Here is a 20,424-nt window from a genome sequence, read left to right on the forward strand (position 1 = left end):
GCCGCTGCTGAAGGATGTTCTCATGTCAGGCCGCCGTCCATTCTCGAGCCAGGCTGGGATTTCTGACTCCACCGGGTCCCTGCTCCATCTGCAGGGGAGGTAGCCAGTGCTCCCTGGGGCTGGCGGGGGCTCGCAGGAGGGGCTGCTGCCACCTCCCCTCCTCTCCCAAGGAAACCAGCTCAGACACCAGTGGGGAACAACTTCCCTGCCCCGGCCAGCTGATCTCTGCCCCAAGCACTTTAAAGTGCTGGTACGTAAGGAAGCACCCTGCAAAGTGGCTGCTGTGCACTAACGAGCCCAGGGACCGGTTCCCGGGGCAGCAGGGTCCTGTCTCACCCAGGCTGTGGACGACTCGGGAGATTGCCGTGGTACGGAGGGTGGTTTTCTGTGGTCTCCCCTGGACACTCCCTGGGTGAGGAACGACCCTCCCAGGCCAAGTGCAATGTGAGTGCCATGAGCAAGTGCATCGACGTGCCCGGTCCTTGGTGTTTGTAGCTGTCACAAAGCTCGCTCTGATTAAGAGCTACCACTTGACTCTCTCAGTTCCAGCAAAATCCCTCATAAATTCTGGTTTATATCTCCCATTTTGTGGAAGCACTCGGATTTCTTGGCTCCTGGGGAGGCTGTGCTGGGTTCCTGATGCAGCCGGTGCAGCCGTGGGCAGCCCCCGAGCGGGGCTGTGTGACGGGAGAGGGAAGGGGATGGGGGATGCTGCGGAAGGGAACTGCCGCGCTGCTGCATTGCTGCCCCAGCAAGGAGATTTGTCTGTCCTTTCCTTGTATGCATTCTCCAAAACATTATCATTTAAATGACAAAGTAATGTGAAACATTAGGCTTTTTTTTGGCTATAAAATGCACATGGCAGAACTAATCAATTTCAAACGATCGCCATCAAACCATTGCCACAGAAATTAAAAAAAAAAAAAAAAGGACTTTTCTCATTTTCATTAGTGGCTTACGTTGCTCTACAGCAGCTCACTGTGTAGCGTTTGCATGCTCGGCTGCCCGCTGGCAGCCTGGCCCCTCTACCCGAGCAGTGCCGCCTCCGGGGATGCCGCGCTGTGCCGGGGGCCGGTGGGGTTTGCCGGCTGGAGGCACTTGGTTGTTCTCGCTCCTAAAGCAACACCCTGGAGGAGGACGGAAGGACTTGGCTGGGCCTGGTGGGGGCACGGCCAGGCCGCGGGGCTGGGGGACGGTGGTTCCTCCGTGCCAGGCAGCGCAGCCCCTCGCGCCACGGCCGCAGGGTGCAGGAGGGCTTGGCGGGGTGCGGGGACACGGCGCTGGCCGCAGCCAGTCTGCAGCATGGGGGCTGCCCTGCCACCCCGCCGGCCTGCGCTGCCCGAACCGCTGCCGGCATCACTCCGTGGGAACTTGAAAAGAAATGAGGGAACGTGTTTTGCTGCTGCTTTTGTCATTTTTTTGGTTTTGCCCAGGTCATGAGCTGAATTCTTTCTTTTCTGGCGAAAACTCACTATTCATCCTTTTAATATTTGTAAACTCGCCTTGAAATGCTGATGACCAGAATTGACCTTTCAGCTATTTTTTTGATCTTTTTTTCCACAGCAATTACTCTGCTGGTATCTGTGTCTAGACGTACTGTAAAAACAATGTGCGGGCAGAATTATCAAATGGGTTTGGATTGCTTTGAATTTGTGTTTGGTAACGTGGCTGTGCTTCTACACACTTCTCCCTGGAAAAGTAGGAAAGTTGTAAACTGCTAGGTGGGGCTTTACTGACGCTGGCTCTTTTTCAGTGGAAGAAAGTTTAAAAATACGTTTTCAAACATCGTTAAGGGGAATGTAATGAGAGTGGCATGAATGGTTCAGGATTTTGAACTTCAAATAAGAAAAATGTCCTGTTTGTTCTTTTGAGATAGCTGCAGAATTATTTCAGAGTTTTGGTACAGATGGATGGCAAAAGTAATCTTGGAGTGTAATAGCTGAACTAGAACAAATTCTCAGTTACAAACAAAAAAAAAATCCTATCATGCTATAAAAATATGCAAAGAATGTGAAATCTGGGATGATTTGGGCTGCATGTGGAATGACACTTGCAGTCAATGCTCAGCCCTGCACCAAAACCCCTTGAACTGGCCCCGTTTTTGGGGAGGGGTGTTTGTGTTGGTGGCCCGAACCGTCGGCCCACGGGGACTAACTTCAGGCCTTGAACTCGCACCTCGGTGCCGATGGAGTGGAGCCCCGCAGACGCTCCTGCGACCCATCCCTGTTGCGGCTGGGACCCGCCGCCACAAATGGCTCCCGTTGGCCTCTGCCAGGGCATCCAAGTGTGGACAGATGGACGAGACAGCCCTGCTTCTGCCCGGATGCGGGGCTGGGGGCTGCGGGAGTGGGCACAGGGCAGGCAGGGCAGGGACCGTCCCCACGGCCATGGTGCGCTGGGGTGTCGGCACGCAGACGGGTACGGTGTGACGCCTTTCTGTGGGTCACCCCAGTGCTGGAGCCCTGCGGAGTGCCAGCGGTCATTTAGCAGCTGGACACGGCTCCGGCTGGCGGCTCTGCTGGGCAGGACACGCTCCCACCAGACTCCCTGCAGACCTGGGGTCCGTGATTCTTCCCCTTCTCCTGGCCCCTCAGCTGGGACCCAGACCCTTTTGGGGCAGCCTGCACCTTTTGGACCTGCAGACGTAGAGACGAATCTTTGGTTGGCATCAAGTCTGTGCCTGTATTTCATTGTATGAAAAAAGGCTCGGTAGCAGGCGACAGAAGCAGCGGTGTTAGCGTGATGCTAAGCAGGGAGGAGGGAAACGACTGGGGAAAAGAGATGAAACCAGAAGCTCTATCAGCTACATGGGCCGGTAATGAGATAGCAGGTTTATCCTCCCAGGGGAAGGTACCTTCCACACTTCATGGGGAAGGTCCAATAAGACGGAATCCTGAAGAGCATGAAATTGCCAGTCTGCCATGAAAGTAGTGTTTGACACACATTTTGTCTGCAAAATGTTAATCCACAGGCAGCGTTGGCCAGTTACAGAATACGCCTTTTGTAGGTGAGCAGTAAACATCGGGGAGCACATTCGGAGGAGCTCAGCTGCTGGAGCAGGCAAAGAACGTTGCCGGATTTATCCCTGTGCAGCTCACTCTGCTCTCCGATTTGCCGGGAGCTGGATTACATTTTCCTTCCTGCAAACCCAAGGCTGGGGTTAATCTGGGCTCTGGCTGTGACTAGTTCCACTTGGCCAAATCCTGCCAGCTCGCCGGGGCTGCGGGGCCAGCAGTGCAGCAGGGGCGGATGGGCCAGTGGGACGGGGCTGTGCCTGGCACCGCCACCGCTTGGCTCGTGTCGAGAGGGCAGTTTGTCCTGCTGTCGGTGCAGGAGAAAGGATGGCAGCGCTGGGTACAGCAGCGCCGGTTAGGGACCAGCCAACCGAGCACGCCGGGCGGTGGGAGCTGCTCGGCCGTGGGCATTGCCGTGCTGACCTGCTGCCCATCCCACTGCACATAGCAGGCGATTGCGGAGCTTCAGCTGCCCTTGCTGCTGAGGCTTGGGAACCCCTGACGAGGCGGGGACCAGATAGACGCCTAAATGGATTATTTATTGGTTTTCTTTTTTAACGGCTCCTACTCTGGGTCAGATTTGGATCTCAGCACAAGTCCAGTGTGGCTCCATTGTGCTGAGGGGATTTCTGTGGAGGTGACTGGGAGCAAAACCTCCTTCTCCGTTTCCCAGAAGCGAGTGTGTGGTCCCAGTGCTGCGAGTCTGCGGTCGCCCTCCGCCCCGGCTGCCCCGGCCAGCAGTCGGTGCAGGGGTGGGCGCGAGACCCACAGCAGGGCGACGCTGGGCGGCTGCGGCAGCTCTGCGGGGCAGAGGCAGCATCGCGGCTTTGCTTGTTGGCACTGGGCTGTCCCTGCATGAGGCCACCCTGTCATCATCACAACCGGTAGGAATTTTTGGCCCCCAGCATGTCCCATGAGGATTCCCAGCAGCGCTTTCCCTTGCGTGTAGGCAGTTGATTGCCATTTCGCTGTGCTGGGGGCTTTGTGTCACCAGTCAGACCCCCAGTAACGGGCAGCTCAAACACGGCACTCGCTGGACTTGTGCTTGTGGCAGGTTACGTGGCCATGGCACCCCGGGAGCTGAGGCCTTACTCTTTTTCCCCTGCATATTGGCTTGTGTTTTGAAATCTCCACGTGCCGTACAGCACCTCTGGGCAGAGGATGAGGTTTTCCTAAGAAATCTCTCCATGTCTTCAGGCCTCAGCCATCGGGGCCGTCAGCGCTGTAAATGACGAGGAGAAGCTCTGCTACACGAAGCTTTTCCCTCAGGAGTAGGGAGCGCTTGGTGACAGTCGACATGACAGACAATGAAAGGGGGAAACCTGATGGGAGCAGGGGGCAAAGTAGCGATGACTGACACGGCATCACCCATGCCGTGGTCCTTCGCTCGGGGGCTGGAGGTGGCGGAGGGACATGCAGCACCGGTGGTGGGACAGGCCCAGGGCGTTCCAGCTCCTTCCACCCTCCAACCATCGAGAAAATGAATTTTACAGCTCAAGGGAGGATTAGTGCCTCATTAACTCTGGAAAGGGGAAGCCTTCGCCAGACAAGGAGAGAGGAATAGAGTGTCATGTGCGCTTTGAATGAGTGGGACCGGCTCTTTTGCAGGGGGTGCCTGCTAAAGGCAGGGAGAAAAATTAAGACATATTTTGTTTCAGATGAAAAATGACTGGCATTCCCCCCCTTCCTTAAAACAGAAGCTAATTTAATTTATTAGTGGTTTATTTTATTTGACAGCCTTTCTATGTACTTGATGCGGTTTGTTACACTGAATTACCCTTTAATAATGGGTATATATAATACCAGCGCCTGCCCTGCAGGTTGGCTCCGTAATTGAAGGAGGGATGCAGTGAGGAGGTCTCTGCGCCGTTGAGGATTGCCATGGCAATGCTGGGGGCAGCCGGGTGGTTTGGGTGGACACTGCCTTGGACTCCGTGTGCTTCAAAAAAAAAAAAAAAAAGACCGAGTTTCAGTTGCTGTCATGTTGCCCTGTTCATTAGGAGTTTCTCTTCGCTGTCACTGACCGCTGCCGCCCTGCCTGCCCAGCTGGGCTGGGGACAGTGTGGCTGCGGGCTCTTCCCTCAGACACATTCCTTTCCGTTGCTGCACGATAAGCAGGAATGTAATGCGAGCGTCCACCGGCCGCTGGAAGGGGCTCCAGGGCAGGGGGTCACAGTGCTGGGGACCAGGCAGCACACAAGGCAAGAGGGAGCGGTGGGGATGAGCGAGGATGAGTGGGACGAGGGATGCAGACGGTTCTTCTCTGGCCAGCATTCCCGTGTCGGTGAGTGCGCGTCAGTGCCGGCACGGGGCTCGGGCTGTTAGCATGGACTCATATTGGCCTCCCTCATGGTGGTGGCGTTCCCAGCTGGATTCGGGGTGGGCTTTGGTGGAGAAGAGATTAAACCCAGGCTGGGGACACCCTGCGCTGGGCAGCCACTCCCCTTGGCTGTCCTGAGATGGGAAATTGCCTCCCCTGCAGGGTTCTGCTGCCGAGGGATGAGATCCCTGAGCCCGTGTGTGCTCCCAGTGCGTTCCCGGCTGCTCCTGCCTCAAAATGTCAGTGCCTTCAGGTTTAAACACTGACTGTTGATACCCTTAAGCAACAGCTGGCAGCACATGGTGAAAAGGGGCATGGACACTTGCTTTTCTATATTCCAGTGCAAATTCTTGCCACCATACCAGATAAAAAATCCTGCCTTAACAAAATACTCAGGGATGACCAGGTTTGTTCCTCTCGTGGGGTTTTACCTGGTGCTGGACCAAGTTCCAGACACAAAAAACTCCCCAGGATTTGGCTCTGAGGTACATGTGGAGAATTTTCTTGGCTGAAGAGTTTCTCTTAGCTCTGTGACTGTGAGTAGCTGCCCATAAGAAGCGGGCAGGGCGTTGTGCCGGGCACTGGCAGTGGCAGATGGCTCAGCCCCAGGCTCTGCGCATGGCAGGGCTCTGGCTGGGATGGGACTGGCCTGTGGCGTGACCCCACGCTGCAGTCAGGCCACACAACATCACCTCGCCGAGTGAAATCCTCTGCTGAAGCCTTTGCTGAACTTATTTTTTGCCCGCTGAGGCCTGGTGTAACCACTGAGCCCTTTCCCTGTGCACAATCGTCATGCTTCCGAGTGTCTGAGTGACAGCCCGGCTCCTGTAATCCCTGAGCAAAACGCAAGCCTCCGTCCCCAGATGGCTGAGCAGAGTCCTTCAGCGGCAAACGATGCATCATTGGCTGTGTCAGGCTGAATTAGCAGGCAGGCTCGTCACATTAAGCTCAGGCTCTGAGCTGGCAGTCCCTGTGCTCCAGTGTCACTCGAGCTGGCTGTCACACTCCCGTCCCCACCTCTGCAGCCATGGGAAATCTCTTTGGGCAGCGCACAGATAATATACACAGTAATGAAGTAGCTGGAGGGAATAGCTCACTGGCAAACAGGAGTGCAGGACTGACACCTTTCTAGTGTATTAAGTTGCCTTAAGAGCGTTACGTCTGAAGTTATTACTTACACCGCTCCTTGCATATGCCATTCTTACCGTATTCCTCCTTCCCCCGATGTTTACATGAGTTATGCTTATTAATCCAAAGGCGAACGTGTATATCTCTGTTTCTAGTCCCTCCATCTGTCCCTGCCCCGTGTGTTCCCTTTCCCTGTCTCTTCTCATCTCTTACCACCGTCACTTCACTTTGAAGCAATGCAAAAAAAAGTTAAAAGAAAAATCTGTGCTGACTGGCTCTCTCAAGAAACGTATTTCTGTTAGAAATGCTCCAGGAATTTCAGATTCCGGTTAACAGTGACAAAACAAGGCAGAAGTGTTTTTTATTTTTTTTTTTCGAAGAAGGAGGGGCTGCTGCAGCAGAGACCAAGCCCGGTTTACTGGGCTCTGGCTGCCTCACAGCAATCTAACTGTGCCTCTTTCAAAAGTAAAAGGCTTTCGTGTCTGCTTGTCCCTCTGTTCATACACTTAGGAAGGTTTCCATGGTGAGAGCGTTAAGATGTGGGTGGGATGGAGCGCTGGCAGCCGGTGCTCTGCGGGCGCCTGCTGTGGCCCTGGGGGTGTCCCCCGGCGCCGGGTGCTGGTGTGGGTTGGGTGGGACGGCCGGACCCTGTCCCTGGGTGCTGACGCTCTGCTTCTGTCCCGCAGGTACCTGTGCTCCGGCCCATGGACCTGATGGTGGAGGCCACCCCCCGGCGGGTGTTTGCCAATGCTCATACCTACCACATCAACTCCATCTCCGTCAACAGCGACTACGAGACCTACATGTCGGCGGACGACCTGAGGATAAACCTGTGGAACTTTGAAATCACAAATCAAAGTTTTAGTATCCTTTGGTGCGCGCCACCCTGCGGCCCCTGGGGTGGTCCCAGAGCAGGAATAAGGGAGGTGCCTGGGCTGGAAAGTGGAGTGTGACAGCCCTGGGAGCCCCGACATGGGCACATGTGGGTGGGAGAACGAGAAGGCTGGATGGGAGGCAGGTCCCTGGTGAAGGTGAGCGGCGGAGGGGGGACCTGTGAGGTCCAGCTCTGCGGGAAGCAGTAGAGCCTGCCCCTGTCTGCTGTGTTGTCTGCCCAGCATCTCGCCTGGCCCCATCACGGTTCCTCGGAGCAGGAGCTTCACCCTCTGGCAGGGGCTCACAGGGGCTCAGGAGAATGAAATGGTGCAGCCGACTACAGAACACCTGAAATCCCGTCCCCAGGTGCCATTACCAAGGCACGTCCCTCTCATCTCTGCCCATGCAGAGTCGGGACACCAGCAGGACGCTGGGCTGTCTCCGGTGGGCACATTCGGCCATCGGACCAAGCCGCTCCCTCTACGGTGCAGGGCTCAGCTGGCATCGTCACCACTGCTGCCTCCCCGTGTGGGTGACACGTTTTTGAATTTGCCTGCAGGGTCTGTGTGGGGCTGGCAGGAGGGAGGGGGGTCTGCGGGTGATGGAGAAGACAGATGCCTTGGGGAAGAGGAAGAGAGGAAATATTAATCGTGCAGTTTCCATTATACCCTGCAGCGGGGTGACAGGCTGCCAGTCACAGTCGTATAAATGAGGTCGTGCCAGTCACCCTTGTAACAGCCGCATCAGAAATAATAGCAACGGGGCACTAATCATTGGTGGTATTTATATAGTGGTTTCTACGGAGAAATCCCCAGGGCATGTGGCAGATTTAGGCAGCTGGAGAGTATTTCAGCAGTTACAGGCGTGTGGCCGGTGGGGGCTTGAAGCGGGCACTATTGAGCAGAGCTGCAATGTGTGTTGGTTTTGGGGGAAGAAGGTGAAGAGTGCTGAACTGGGGTAAAACCTCAGGGAGTTCAGGTGGCCCACGGGAGTTTGGCCAAGGTGCAAGTGCAGCACCCAAAACACTTGCTGAGAATTGATGGAGAAGTGTCACCACCAGGGAAATGTCCACTCGGATGTCCCATCCCACTGACTTGCTGGTGTGTTGGTGCTGTGGAGCCCCTTCCTGGGGTGTCCCTGGTGTGGCTGCATTTGGCTGAGCCATGGGACCACCCCTGCCGGTGTCTCTGCAGTGGAAGACATTTACTCTGGCCTGGGGAATGGGCAGAGTCAGGTCTTGTGCCGCGCAGGGCAGCTCCAGGCTGCGGTACCGGAGCTGTGGTCTGCAGCTGAATGGAAAACGTGACAGATGTTGGCTTTCCCCAGCACTGGCGCTGCCTGGTCCCGGCTTGGCGCTGCGGTGCTGCCCCGGGACGGTGCTGCTCTCCTGGGAACACCCACTTGCACGGGGCGAGGGGAAGCCCGGGAGCCGGGGACGTCAGCAGGAGGGGCAGCGGGAGGAGCGGGGTCTGCATCGGGTTGTGGGGGGCTCCTTGACTCGCCCTGCCAGACATCGTGGACATCAAACCGGCCAACATGGAGGAGCTGACGGAGGTGATCACGGCCGCCGAGTTCCACCCGCACCACTGCAACACCTTCGTCTACAGCAGCAGCAAAGGCACCATCCGGCTGTGCGACATGCGCACCTCCGCCCTCTGCGACCGCCATGCCAAGTGTGAGTACGGCCCACGGCTGGGACAGAGTCCCCTTTGGGTTAGAAGAGCCCAAAAAAGGGAGCGCGAAGACTGACCTGGGCACAGATCTCCCTTGCCACCTGCCCCCATCCTCCCTCCAGTGTGCCGGGCCGTGGTCCTGCCAGCCCCTCGGCGTTCCCATGGCCGCCTGCCCTCGGTCCTGCCCGGCCCCTAAAGGGTCCCAGCTCTGCACCCTCTGGGGAGCGTGTTAAAACCCCAGGGTGGTCTCTGCGTGTGAGGGGTGGCTGGATGTCGGTGCGCAGCAGCTACAGAGCTGTCGATGCCGGGAGACAGGGAGTGCTGCATTTCTTCAAGCCGTTTGTCCAAATAGCCTCCTGTCCTGTTGTCGACTGTGGTCAGGATGTGCAGAAAAGCCCCCTCAAAACCTGGAGTAAGCTGGGCAGGTGGGGAGCTTGTCCCTGGTCCTCCCCGGCCGATGGGATGAGCGAGCTGCTGCTGAGGCAGCCAGCAAAGCGTGGCTCCTGCTCGGCCTGCACCTGTCAGGGGGTCCTTACTGGAAATATTCTGCTTATCAGCAGTGGCTCAGTAAAGTACTGGCACGAACACCTACGGCATTTATGGGAGGGCTGGTAAATACCTGTTGCTGTTCTTTGTGCCCTCGCGGTTCCTGGAACTCTGTGTTGAGCGCGGTACTGTAAATAAGGCACAAAGACGGGACAGATCTAAAGGAGTTTGGTGTCTGCCTTAAAGACAGAGAAATGTGGCAGAAGCGAGGGCTGCTGTGCTGTGTGACGGGGTGGCTGAAACCCCTGTGCCTCCTGTTCTTGTTTGAGTTTTCTTCAGTATCTTGTGGGAAATTAAGGAGATTTTCAGTACTTAAACTGTGATCATGTTGCAAGAAGAACATGCACAAAGAGAGTACAAGTTACTGGAGCCCAGGGCTGATAATCTTCATCCAGAGAGCACCCGGGTATTTCAGCTTTAGGTTTCCTAGAGGCAATAGGGAATTACACACCAGCTACTGCTTTTGCGGTCTTGAGCTGCGGTTGCAGTCTGATACCTGGTTTTAAACTGGAGCAAAATGGATGGAGAGGAAGCCTTAAATCGTCTGGAGATTCAGAAATATCAAATGGCAGTTCTCCCAAATCCTGAGCAAAACACACCTTTCTATTCTTGGTTTTCCCGACTGTGTCTCACAGCCCTACAGTGACAGCTCCCAGCTGAGGATCAGAATACGATTAAGGAGCAAACAAAATTCATTTTCCTGACATTTCGGTGGCAGAAGCCCCCCCTGGCATCCCCTTTGTTTGGGTACCTCGGCGAGCACACCGGCCAGCGGTGAATCCCGGCTGGGTTTGACCTCTCCCGTGACATTTCCTTATTGATTTCCCTCCATCCCTCAGAAGCGTCAGCCTCAGTCAATTGCAGTTCAGCAGATGTGTGAGTGGAAATTGAGACAGTTCATCAAAGTTCAAAATGAAAAGCAACATTGGCTTTTGGAGGCGAATCCTCCAACGGAGACATTTAATAACTGTCAATATTTAATAAAAATGCAGAAGATAGCACTGCACATCCCAGTCATGTTTATTTAGATAGATGCAGTGTGCTGCTTGGGGCCGGCTTTTACTTATGTGCTTCTCTTCTCTTATTAAATTCTGTTTGCGCATTTTAATTGCGGCCCCTGCGATCTGTGACACCACGCGTGTTCCTCCAGCCACGGAGCTGACCTGAGAGAGAGCATCGGCTTCCACACAGGAACGCCCGCTCCGCAGGGATGCAGAGCCGTGAGCTACAGCACTGAGAGGGGCACTGGTCCTGCCAAGGGACGCACAAAGAAATGGGGGGGTGTTGTCCGAAGCGCCATTGGAAGCCAAAGGGGAGATTAGGATTCCTGGAGCACCAACAGAAGCAATCCTGCTCTCAAAAGCATATGGGAAAGCGAGGAAAAACCCTGTTGGGGTTTACTACAGTTACTTCCCCGTAGCAAATGCCTTGGGCTTTCCACTTTTTTTTAAGGAGTCACCTGTGATCGTACCTACCAAGCTCCTGAAACAGAAGGCTCAAAATACAGCCCGTTTCCCAGAGGAAGACCTTGCCCTTCTTGTCTTTTCCCCGCTGACTGCATTACAGTGACACTACCAAATGTTTATTCTTGGCTGAAAACAGTTTCAGCTTTGGTTAGAAACAAAGCTGCTTTGATAAGGTGACCAACAGCTTACGGATTTTTACTGGCCAGTATTGCAGAGGTATTTCTAAAGCAAGCCCCCCCCGGCCTTGTATTTGGGCAGGTTCTGCTGCCTTTTGGGGACGCCCCGGGGAGGGGGAGGAAGGCCCAGCCACACTCTCCATCGCAGCTGCTTTCCAAGCGCCTGGTGGAAGGGCTGGCAGTGTCCTGAGGAGTGGGGCCACCCCAGAGCCCTTCTTGGCCAGCTGGGGGTTGGTTTGGCCCGCGTCCCCAGGGGGAGGGTGTGATGAAGCTGCTGGGGAAGGAGGGCTGGCAGAGCGGGTCGGTGCGGGGAGGGCAGCTCCTGCGCAGTGTCAGAGGAAAATAGGCTTGTTGTGTAACGGAGAATTAGTGCTCAGAAATCCTTTCCATGAGCTCAGCAGCCCAGATCTGCTTCTGCAGCAGGAGCAAAGCCCCACAAAAGCCTTCAGCCGGGAAGCAAAAATAGCTCCCCCGAGCCCCTGCCCAGCTGTGTGCGGGGGTCTCGGGCTGCTCTGCCGCCGGGGACTGCCTGCCTGCCCGCACCGCACTCCGGGCTGAGACCCCGGTGGCCGAGGGGACGGTGCTGGCAGGGTCTGGGGACAGCAGGGTCCAGCCACCCCGCAGACAGCAGCTTCCCCCCGTCCTGCCTGGGGGCTGCCAGGGCCTGCGTCAGCGCTCAGAGCTGCCAAAAGCACTGCGTTAATTTGTACCTCGTCTGCGAGGAAGAGCAACACGTTTTGTTGCCTCGCTACAGATAGGAAGAATAAGGCAGAAAAGAGAATCACTCAAGTTCACAGGGGAAGTTGGCACTAGACAAGTAATTTCTGCTCCTTAGCCCATGGTTGCTGCACCTCTGGGCTGGGAGCAGGTTGGAGAGCTGATTTTTCCAATATGAAGCAAAGCTCAGGTCTCTGCTTGTGCTAGCTTAGCTTTTCCTCAGCGATGATCGTGATTAATTTTGTGCTTAGGTGAACTGTCGGTGGAGTTTTGACCTTTTATTTGAAGGAAGAGAAGAAGCAGAGGGTTGATGTGTTTGCCTGTGCAAGCGCTGCTCCCCTGTGCTTCCCGGTTTCCACGGGGACCCTGTTTGTTACTGGATCAGCTGGAGCCTCAGCTAAAGTCTGGAGCGGTCAGTGGCTCCATCGCTTTTAGTGCATGGGCCAGACGGGCCACCTTGCACACGTGAGCGGCGTGCAGCCCCCGGGCCAGTGCCCCCCTCTCTCCCCAACAGTGGGCACCATGAGGGATGTGGCTGGAAGCGTGTGGTGCAGGCGGTAACACGCGCGAGCCAGAGCCCAGCAGAGATGGCGACGCGGCTTTGCGCGTGCCGGTGCGCTGTCAGAGGAGGTTCGGCTTGTACAGGGTGATACAGACCCGTGCTGAAACACAGCCACCAGTTAAACCCGCAGTGTGCCTGCTGGTGGCCGGTCCCAGGAGCACCCCAAAAGCTCAGCAGGGAATAACTACCATGTAGCACTCGCCTGCTCAAGCAGAGCTTGGGTTGGTTGATCCAAAGTTCTTTTATCTGACAAGTTGCTTAATGCAGCTGGTCATCTGGGGCAACCTGAAACTCAGGATGCGCAAAAGAGGAGAAGAAGGAGAAGGAGAAGGAGAAGGAGGAAAAGGGGAGCTGGGCTCTGCTAGCTGTGTCTTTCCAAAAAGAGGGGAGTACAGGTTTAAAACAGCCACATCTGCACTTTGACCGAGATGTGTGGGTTTGGGAGATGCTCCCAGTGCTGCTGTGGTCTGCAGCATGCTGCGGCTGAGCAGAGGGCTACCCCGTGGCCACTGCCTGCCCTGCCCTGAGGCACCCATGTCCCCTGGGTGATAGTCTGCCCTTGCTGGTCGGGGACCTAGCTGTTTGGCTAGCAGGTGTCCTCCAAATGCCAGGAGCGGCTTGGCCTCATCCCTGGAAATCACCTGTGCCAGCTCGGAGGAAAGGCTCAGCCACGTATCCCAGGCAGCCACGTGCCAGTGGCACGGCCAGGGGTGAAATGGAGAGTGCCGACTCTGCAAAGCCAGACCGCGCTCCAGCAAAACACATTCGCTCCCCTGTTCTTGCTAGCAGCATGTTCGCTTTACCTATTTTTTCAGATAAGCCTTTTATAGAGGAAAAAGGTTACATAAGTAGAGCACAGTGATCTGATTCCCCGTTAGAAAACTCACTGCTTTGTGCAGACAAAGCCAGCCCTGGGACTCTGCGGGGCGAGCTGGGCCGAGCTGCGCTCTCATTGTCCAGGTTTTGGCTGGAGCAGAGTGAGCTGGTCGTGTCACCCCCAGAAGCTAATCATCTCCTTCCTCCCACCCCTTGCAGGAGCTAACGATGTCCTGCTGCACAGAATAATAGGCCTGGCAGGACCTCAAGCTAGGAATTAACTAGTCGGTTTTGCAGAATCTCCGGGGGGTGAAGAACAAACCTCTTGTGCCACCCTGAGCTCATTTAGCAAAGCAGGAAACCTCTTTGCCTTTGCAGCACTCTCCTGTCTTCATCCGAAAGCAAAATTTCCACTTGGTGAATCATTCGCTTCTAACAGGGCGGGTGTTGAGGTGACGCTGAGCCCAGAGAGAGACCCAAGTGACAGCCACGGCCCCAGCTCAGGGACGTCATCTCCAGAAGTGATGGTTGACCGATTGCTCTCTGCATTGGTAGGGCTGCTTTTTGCTTCCTCGTATCAGAGCCCTGGTACAGCAGGCAAGGAGACTGGCACAGGGAAAATGCAGGTAGCCCGTACCAGACTTCACCTCTCAGCTGCTCTGAGTTTTAAAAAGTCAATGGCTCCGCACTGGACTGCCTACGGGACTGGATCCCGCACTGGACTCGATGCACAGCTGGATCCTGCCTTCTCACCTTGTGCTTCAGTTCCCGGGCACAGAGGAGGTGCCGCATGGGACCCCCTCGCTCTCTCGCCGGGCTGGGCCTGATGCTCCATCCCCGCCCCAGCCCGTTGCTGCAGCCCGCACTCCCCCATGGGCACGAGGGGACGGACGACCCTCGCTGCGCTGCTGCTTGGGCAGGACGCGGAGGACGGGGACTTGCCCGAGGAGGGAGCAGTGGGGATGTGATGCTGTGCCAGGGAAATGGTCCCTGCATCCCGGTGGGGGTACGTGGTACCTGGAGTCCGAGAGCTGTTCCAGCTGCTCATACCGAGACATCTCACCCTTGCTCACTCGTCTTGGTGCTGCCTCAGCTCTGGGTTCATTCTCTGAGGCCTTTCCTGTTTGACAGTTGATCTGCCATTTAACGTTTTCTACTTCTACAGTATCAGCAACAATTTCCTCTTGCTCCTATACTATAAGCTGAACCCCTCCAGCCTTGACATCAGCTCACATATGCGCATCCGTGATGGAAACGGTGCAGCCATTAAAACAAGCCTCATGATGCCGGCCGACCTGGTGTGAGCAAACCTGTGCTGATTACAGCGAAGACAAGTTGTGGCATTCAGATGCTCTCCCCAGACTGCCTCAGATCTTTACTTTCTCTTGTTGCTGTCGCTTTTCTTATTTAAAAAACCTGACGTGTCATCAGATTTCCTGCTGGTGATTAAAGGACGCAGAGCTGGGTCCTGCTGTGGGCAGTGCCACTTCTGATTTGTGGAGGGATCATTTATACTGGCACTTCAGGCATTTTTTCCGCCATGCTCAGGAGTTCAGGCGTTGGTACCACAGGGCTCAGCAAGGGGGTGATAAACCCGAGCAAACGCTGGCGTTGCGTGCGGCACGCTGCAGAGTGGCCGGGCCGGCTGCTGGCACGTCCCCTGCTCTAGGCACTGAGAGGTCGGAGCCAACGGTCCCCGCGGCAGAAGGTTTGTAGTGGAGGGTTTGTTCATGAGCTTTGCCATTTACCCAGCGATATCCTTCAATGCTGCGCTGGAGAGCCGTCTGTAGAGGTGGAAAGAGTAGGCTGGACAGATGTCCCCGCATCCACAGCATCTTTTCTGATGTGTCTCTGTGATGGTTTTTTAAAGCCATACTTGCCCAGCTAATGTTACTTTGAAATCAAATTTGTAAATGCATTTAATTTGGAACTTCATCAGTCTCCTTCAAACTGTTCAAACTGTGATTCATTCAAAGGTTGATCAGATTAAATCTGTAGGTTGCAGTGGCTATAAAATATTTACATTGACTTGCAGTTACGCTGAACATCATTGATTTCTAGAGAGCAGAAGTGACGTGCAAGGCTCTAAATCTTCTGGGTTTCTGTGGTGCTCTTGATAGATAGGTCTCCGATGGTCCTTCTTGCTTACTGCACACATTAAAAACAAAGGAGCTTCAATTGTGCCAAGTGAAGTCCCTAAAATATGGGCATTTGTCTGGTCTGGGCCAAGCCCAGAAGCAGCGAGCGCTGGCCCGGCCCGCTGCGGTGACGTCCCAGGGATGCGGGTGCCTCTGCTCAGCGGAGCGGGGCGGTGGCACTGAGGCCGGAGGGGGCTCGGGTGGTGGCAGTGGCTGCCCCGGGACATGGCTTGGTGCCATCTGTAGGGCTCCACAGCCAAACCAGAGCCGCCTGGCTCCGGGGGTGCCCACTCCCTGCGCAGAAGCATCCTGTGGTGCTGCGGCAGGGCAGCAGGTCCTGAGGACAGGGAGCTCCTGCCTCGGCTGATGCCAGGGCTTGTCCTTTCCTGTTCCGCAGTTTTTGAAGAGCCCGAAGACCCAAGTAACCGGTCATTTTTTTCTGAGATCATCTCCTCAATCTCCGATGTCAAATTCAGCCACAGTGGGAGGTATATCATGACCCGGGACTATCTCACTGTCAAGGTGTGGGACCTGAACATGGAGAACCGGCCCATTGAGACCTACCAGGTGAGTGTGGCACGTTTGGGCACCCGCAGCGATCAGGCACCCACCATGCTCCTGTCTGAGCCATGCTCCTGGGCTGGCAGCAGAGGGGACAAGGACAATCCTGATGGGTGGGAGTGTCATGCCATTAAATCGTGGAAAGCAAAGAACTGTTAAATGTGGGCTCAAGTGGCTGGTGAGTTGTAACCCACATTCCCAGGTCAGGTGTGGGTGAGGAGGGGATGCACAGGTGCTGGCAGCCCTGAGGGCAGACACCCTCCTTGCCACCCTCTGCCCGGGGACGTGCCCCGGCACTGCCCAAGCCCTGCGTGCGGCGGTGCTGGTCCTGCTTCTCACAGTGGAAAGGCGGCCGTGGTCACGGGCATGCGATAGCACACCATGCCCAACGCTGCCTGCCTCGGCTGTGGCGAGTGCTGGGCTGGGCCGGGGCCACCAGCTCCTGGCGAGCACTGGGCTGGCGTTTGCCGGCCGCTGGGCTGTGCAAGCCAGTGCAGGGGCTTCACGCCCTGTCCCTCCCTGCCGGCAGGTTCACGACTACCTGCGGAGCAAGCTCTGCTCGCTCTATGAGAACGACTGCATTTTCGACAAGTTCGAGTGCGTCTGGAACGGGTCGGACAGGTGAGCGGCGCGGCGGCAGCCCGACACCCAGCCCTGTGGGTGTCGCGGTTGGCCCGGAGGGTGCGTGCTTTGGGACAGGCCGGTGCCTCCCGCGTCCCCGTGCGGTCCCTTCCCCGCCTTCGGCTGGGTGCAGGGTCTGGCAAGTTTTCCTGTGGGTACCTCAGGGATCACCTGAACCCGCAGCCCCGTACCCGGACGCTGCTGAGGGCGTCTGATGGGGACCCGGCTCTCCCTGGGATGGCTTCAGTCCCTGTCTCCATCTCACCCACACCTGGAGCAGGATGTGATGCATTTGGCTCCAGACTGCCAAAATCTGGGGGTGACAACTACCCATGCATGAATTGCACTGAACCAGGTGGCAGAAAGCAGGCTACACCAGTTGACCTGGCGGGGTTGCCACATTTTTCTGTCCGAAGCATCAGAGGGAGTTAACGAGGCACAACTGGGCCTGAAGCCCAAATTCCAGACCTAATCCAAATCTCATTATGCCTCTGGATATCAGTCTGCCTCGAGTCATGAGGCGGTTTAGCTCTAAAAAGGTGTGAAAATAATCGGCTTCAGGTCAGCTAAATCTTTGCCATAAAGACTGATCTCTGTATGAGTTGTTGTCCTCAGAGGAGTTGCCTGCCCCATGCACATTCCCTGGGTTAAGGAGGGGGACAAAGGGACAAGGGGACACAGTTTCACTGGCTGAGCCTGAGCCTTTTGGCACGGGACTGCGCCTGATGTCCCGGTTGTGCCTCACGTCCGGGCAGGTCTGGGGTGTCACAGCCGGGAGGGCGGCGGGGCCGGGGTGACTCGTCCTTCCTCCCTCCTCTCAGCGTCATCATGACCGGCTCCTACAACAACTTCTTCCGCATGTTCGACCGCAACACCAAGCGCGACGTGACGCTGGAGGCCTCGCGGGAGAACAGCAAACCCCGCGCCATCCTCAAGCCACGCAAGGTCTGCGTGGGCGGCAAGCGGAGGAAAGACGAAATTAGCGTGGACAGTCTGGACTTTAGCAAAAAGATCCTGCACACAGCTTGGCACCCCTCCGAGAATATCATCGCCGTGGCAGCAACAAATAACCTGTATATATTCCAGGACAAGGTTAACTAGGAGGACAAGTTGTTCTTTAGGAATCTCATGTACTAGTAAACACAAGATTTCAAATGTTTCTTTTCTTTTTCTTTCTTTCTTGCTTTCTTCCTTTCTTTCTTTTTTTTTCCTTTTCCTTCCTATTCCTTTGTTCAGTCATTCCTCTGCAGCTAGCGTTGTGCAGAGGGGAGCACCCCCAGGGCAGCGGGGGCACCCGGCAGACACCAGATTTCTCTTTATTTGCGCGTGGAGAGCGAAGGCGTAAGGTGTGCGGACAGGGAGGTGGAGGCTCTCGCTGCCCCGGTGTCCCCGGGCGGCACGGGGCTGCCTGTAGCTGCCCATGTCCCAGCGTGGTGCCGGCGGCGTGGGCTGCCAGCAGCCGGCTGGGGGGAGAAGGGGCGCGGGGTGCACGCTGGGGGCCCCGGCGCAGTTTTAGTTACAGCGGATTGTGTTAAACTTGGTCCTAGAAATATCCCACCTGTTACGTTGCGAGGCCAGAATGTCGTCCCCTTTGCCATTTTTCACATTTGTCTTTTATTATTATTATTTTGTGTTTTTACCAACAGAGACAGCAAAACCAAACGTAAAATGGAAAAGTTCAGATTTGCAATGGACAAGCGTAAAAAGGGGGGACCTGCTGCGCACCGAGCCGTGTCTGCTCTGGCCAGGCTCCTACCTCCCCCCACCCCACAGAAACTCTCCTGAGGATTTGGCTTTGTAGATACTGTGGTGCCTTTTTTGGTATATGAAATACCTTTATAAATGATGCTTCCAAACTGCATTGATTGCAAACCAAATTGAACCTGGGCTTTTCTTCTGCATTTCTTGTCTTTTGCTTTGGTCATTTTTACTTGTTCTGTTGTAAGCTCTTGCATGTTGTGACTGTCTCTCTCGCTCTCTCTCACCCTTTCTTTTTTAATTAATTTATTTATTTATTCGACTTTTTTGAAGATAAAAGTATAGGTTGCTAATTTATGACCTTCTAAAAAAGAATCCAACCGTATATTGCTGTTAGCACCTGACTGCTTCAGAGAGAGGCTGTCTGTGGTCCTACATTATAATAATAATAATAATGATAATAATAATAAAAACAATAACTCTTCCTCTTTGCATGGCAAGGCTGCCCCTTTCTACTCTAAGGATTGTTCAGGTCCCTCTTTTACTTGAGCAATTCTTCAACAACAAAAAAAGAACTACTGAATTTTCAGTCAATCTGAAAACTGCTCCTGCAACAAAAAGCAAATGAATATATGAAGTCAATTAAAAAAATGCAACACTGTCACTGTAGAAGTGGCTCCGTAAGGGTGACCCTGTTGTGCATCCGCTCCACGGGGGGCAGCGGGATCCCAGCAGCGCCCGCATCCTGACACGAGTCTCTACGGGCGACGTGCCCCCTGGGGCAGCCCCTCTGCGAGGCACCACGCGATGCCCAGCGCCTCCGCGATGGCCTCCAGCTCTTCCACCCGACCGGGAGATGAACTGCCACCGGCTCCAGGAGCGCAGGGACCACATGGAAAAGCGGTGCCCGGGCCGGGGGACGGAGCCCGGGGTGGTGCCCTGTAGGGACACCCCGTCCCCAGCGCAGGGCTGCAGCGGGGAGAACTTGCTGCCTTCAGAGGAGAGATCACAAGGGAAAAAACAAAGTGCACTGGCTTATAACTTTATTACAAGTGATGGCTTTCAGGAGTAACTTTTTTTTTAAAAAATGAAATGGTAAAAAAAAAAATAGCAAGAGTAAATGAAGCATTTTTTAAAAAAATGTTCTTTTTTGGTTCCTGTAAAGAAAGCCTGCACTCTGGTATCAGAAGTAAAGTTGTCCCAAATGTGTCTTTGTGTGGAGTCGCTGCTTGTTTGCCTCTCACGCGTTGGGTGATGGCAGCTCTGTGGCACCAGGACAGTGACTGAAGAAGGTCCCTGGTCAGAGGTTGCCTGCCAGGACCGTGCTGAGGAGGGATAGCCGGGGGTCCCAGAGACCCTGGGGATTCTGCATCCCCGCTGAGGATGCGGGACATCGGGGCAGTGGCGAATTTGGGGAGCAGAGAGTGGGAATACAGCCCCCGTCCCCCCCCACTACCAGCAGGGCATGTGAGGGTCCATCCTTGGGTGCAGGGGCCATGGTGGGGCTGAGCAAATATGAGGGGGTGCAGAAACCCAGGGATGCATGAAGTGGGACGTCCCCTCCTAGTCCAGTGGTTCAAGGACTTGTGGAAGGCAGGTGTCCCCATGGCTTTGTCCCACTCAGGATGCGTTTGGGTTAGTGCTGCTGCTGGTGCATGGCCGGACGTGGCGTGGGCTGTAGTGCCAGAGTGACCATCACCAGCCTCAGCCAGGAAGAGCTTTGGAAACCAGACTGCCCAAGAGCATCCCGCACTGCACTCACCCAGAAAGCACGGCTGTGGCGCTCAGGGTGATGGTCCGTACAGAGGGAGGTTCAGAGTTCTACCCATCGGTTGTAGGCGGTTTCTGTTCCCTGCGCTGCAGCCCCAGGCGCAGAGCCCTGCTGGCAGCCCAGCGGGGTCGGTGGCCGTTCCCATGAGGGGAAGGTGCCGTTTGCTTCGTTTCTGCACAAACAGGGTATGTTACCCCGCGGCAGAGCGCAGTAGCTCCTGAAGATGCCGGGGTGAAGCAAGGGAGGGGGGTGCACACCATGGCTGATGCCGGTGCTGGGGAGGAGCCACCACAGCTGGCCATGCCTGTGCTTGGTCCCGGGGGACTTCTTGGTGTGGCAGCCAC

The 20,424-nt window shown here is 55.5% G+C and overlaps 1 protein-coding gene across 3 annotated transcripts in view; it reads left to right on the forward strand.

Annotated features, from left to right (window-relative positions):
• The window catches only part of PPP2R2B (protein phosphatase 2 regulatory subunit Bbeta), a 99,802-nt gene extending 80,293 nt beyond the window's left edge, over positions 1–19,509 (forward strand). For all 3 annotated transcript variants that reach the window (XM_063348814.1, XM_063348815.1, XM_063348816.1), the window contains 5 exons: positions 7,149–7,326; positions 8,846–9,010; positions 15,827–15,996; positions 16,520–16,611; positions 17,433–19,509. In XM_063348814.1, coding sequence (XP_063204884.1) covers positions 7,149–7,326; positions 8,846–9,010; positions 15,827–15,996; positions 16,520–16,611; positions 17,433–17,712 — 885 coding nt within the window. In that variant the 3' untranslated portion in view covers positions 17,713–19,509. The remainder of the gene's footprint in view (positions 1–7,148; positions 7,327–8,845; positions 9,011–15,826; positions 15,997–16,519; positions 16,612–17,432) is intronic.
• The last annotated feature ends 915 nt before the right edge of the window (positions 19,510–20,424 follow it).

This window comes from Chroicocephalus ridibundus, chromosome 11, assembly GCF_963924245.1.
Source record: "Chroicocephalus ridibundus chromosome 11, bChrRid1.1, whole genome shotgun sequence".
Classification (NCBI taxonomy): domain Eukaryota; kingdom Metazoa; phylum Chordata; class Aves; order Charadriiformes; family Laridae; genus Chroicocephalus; species Chroicocephalus ridibundus.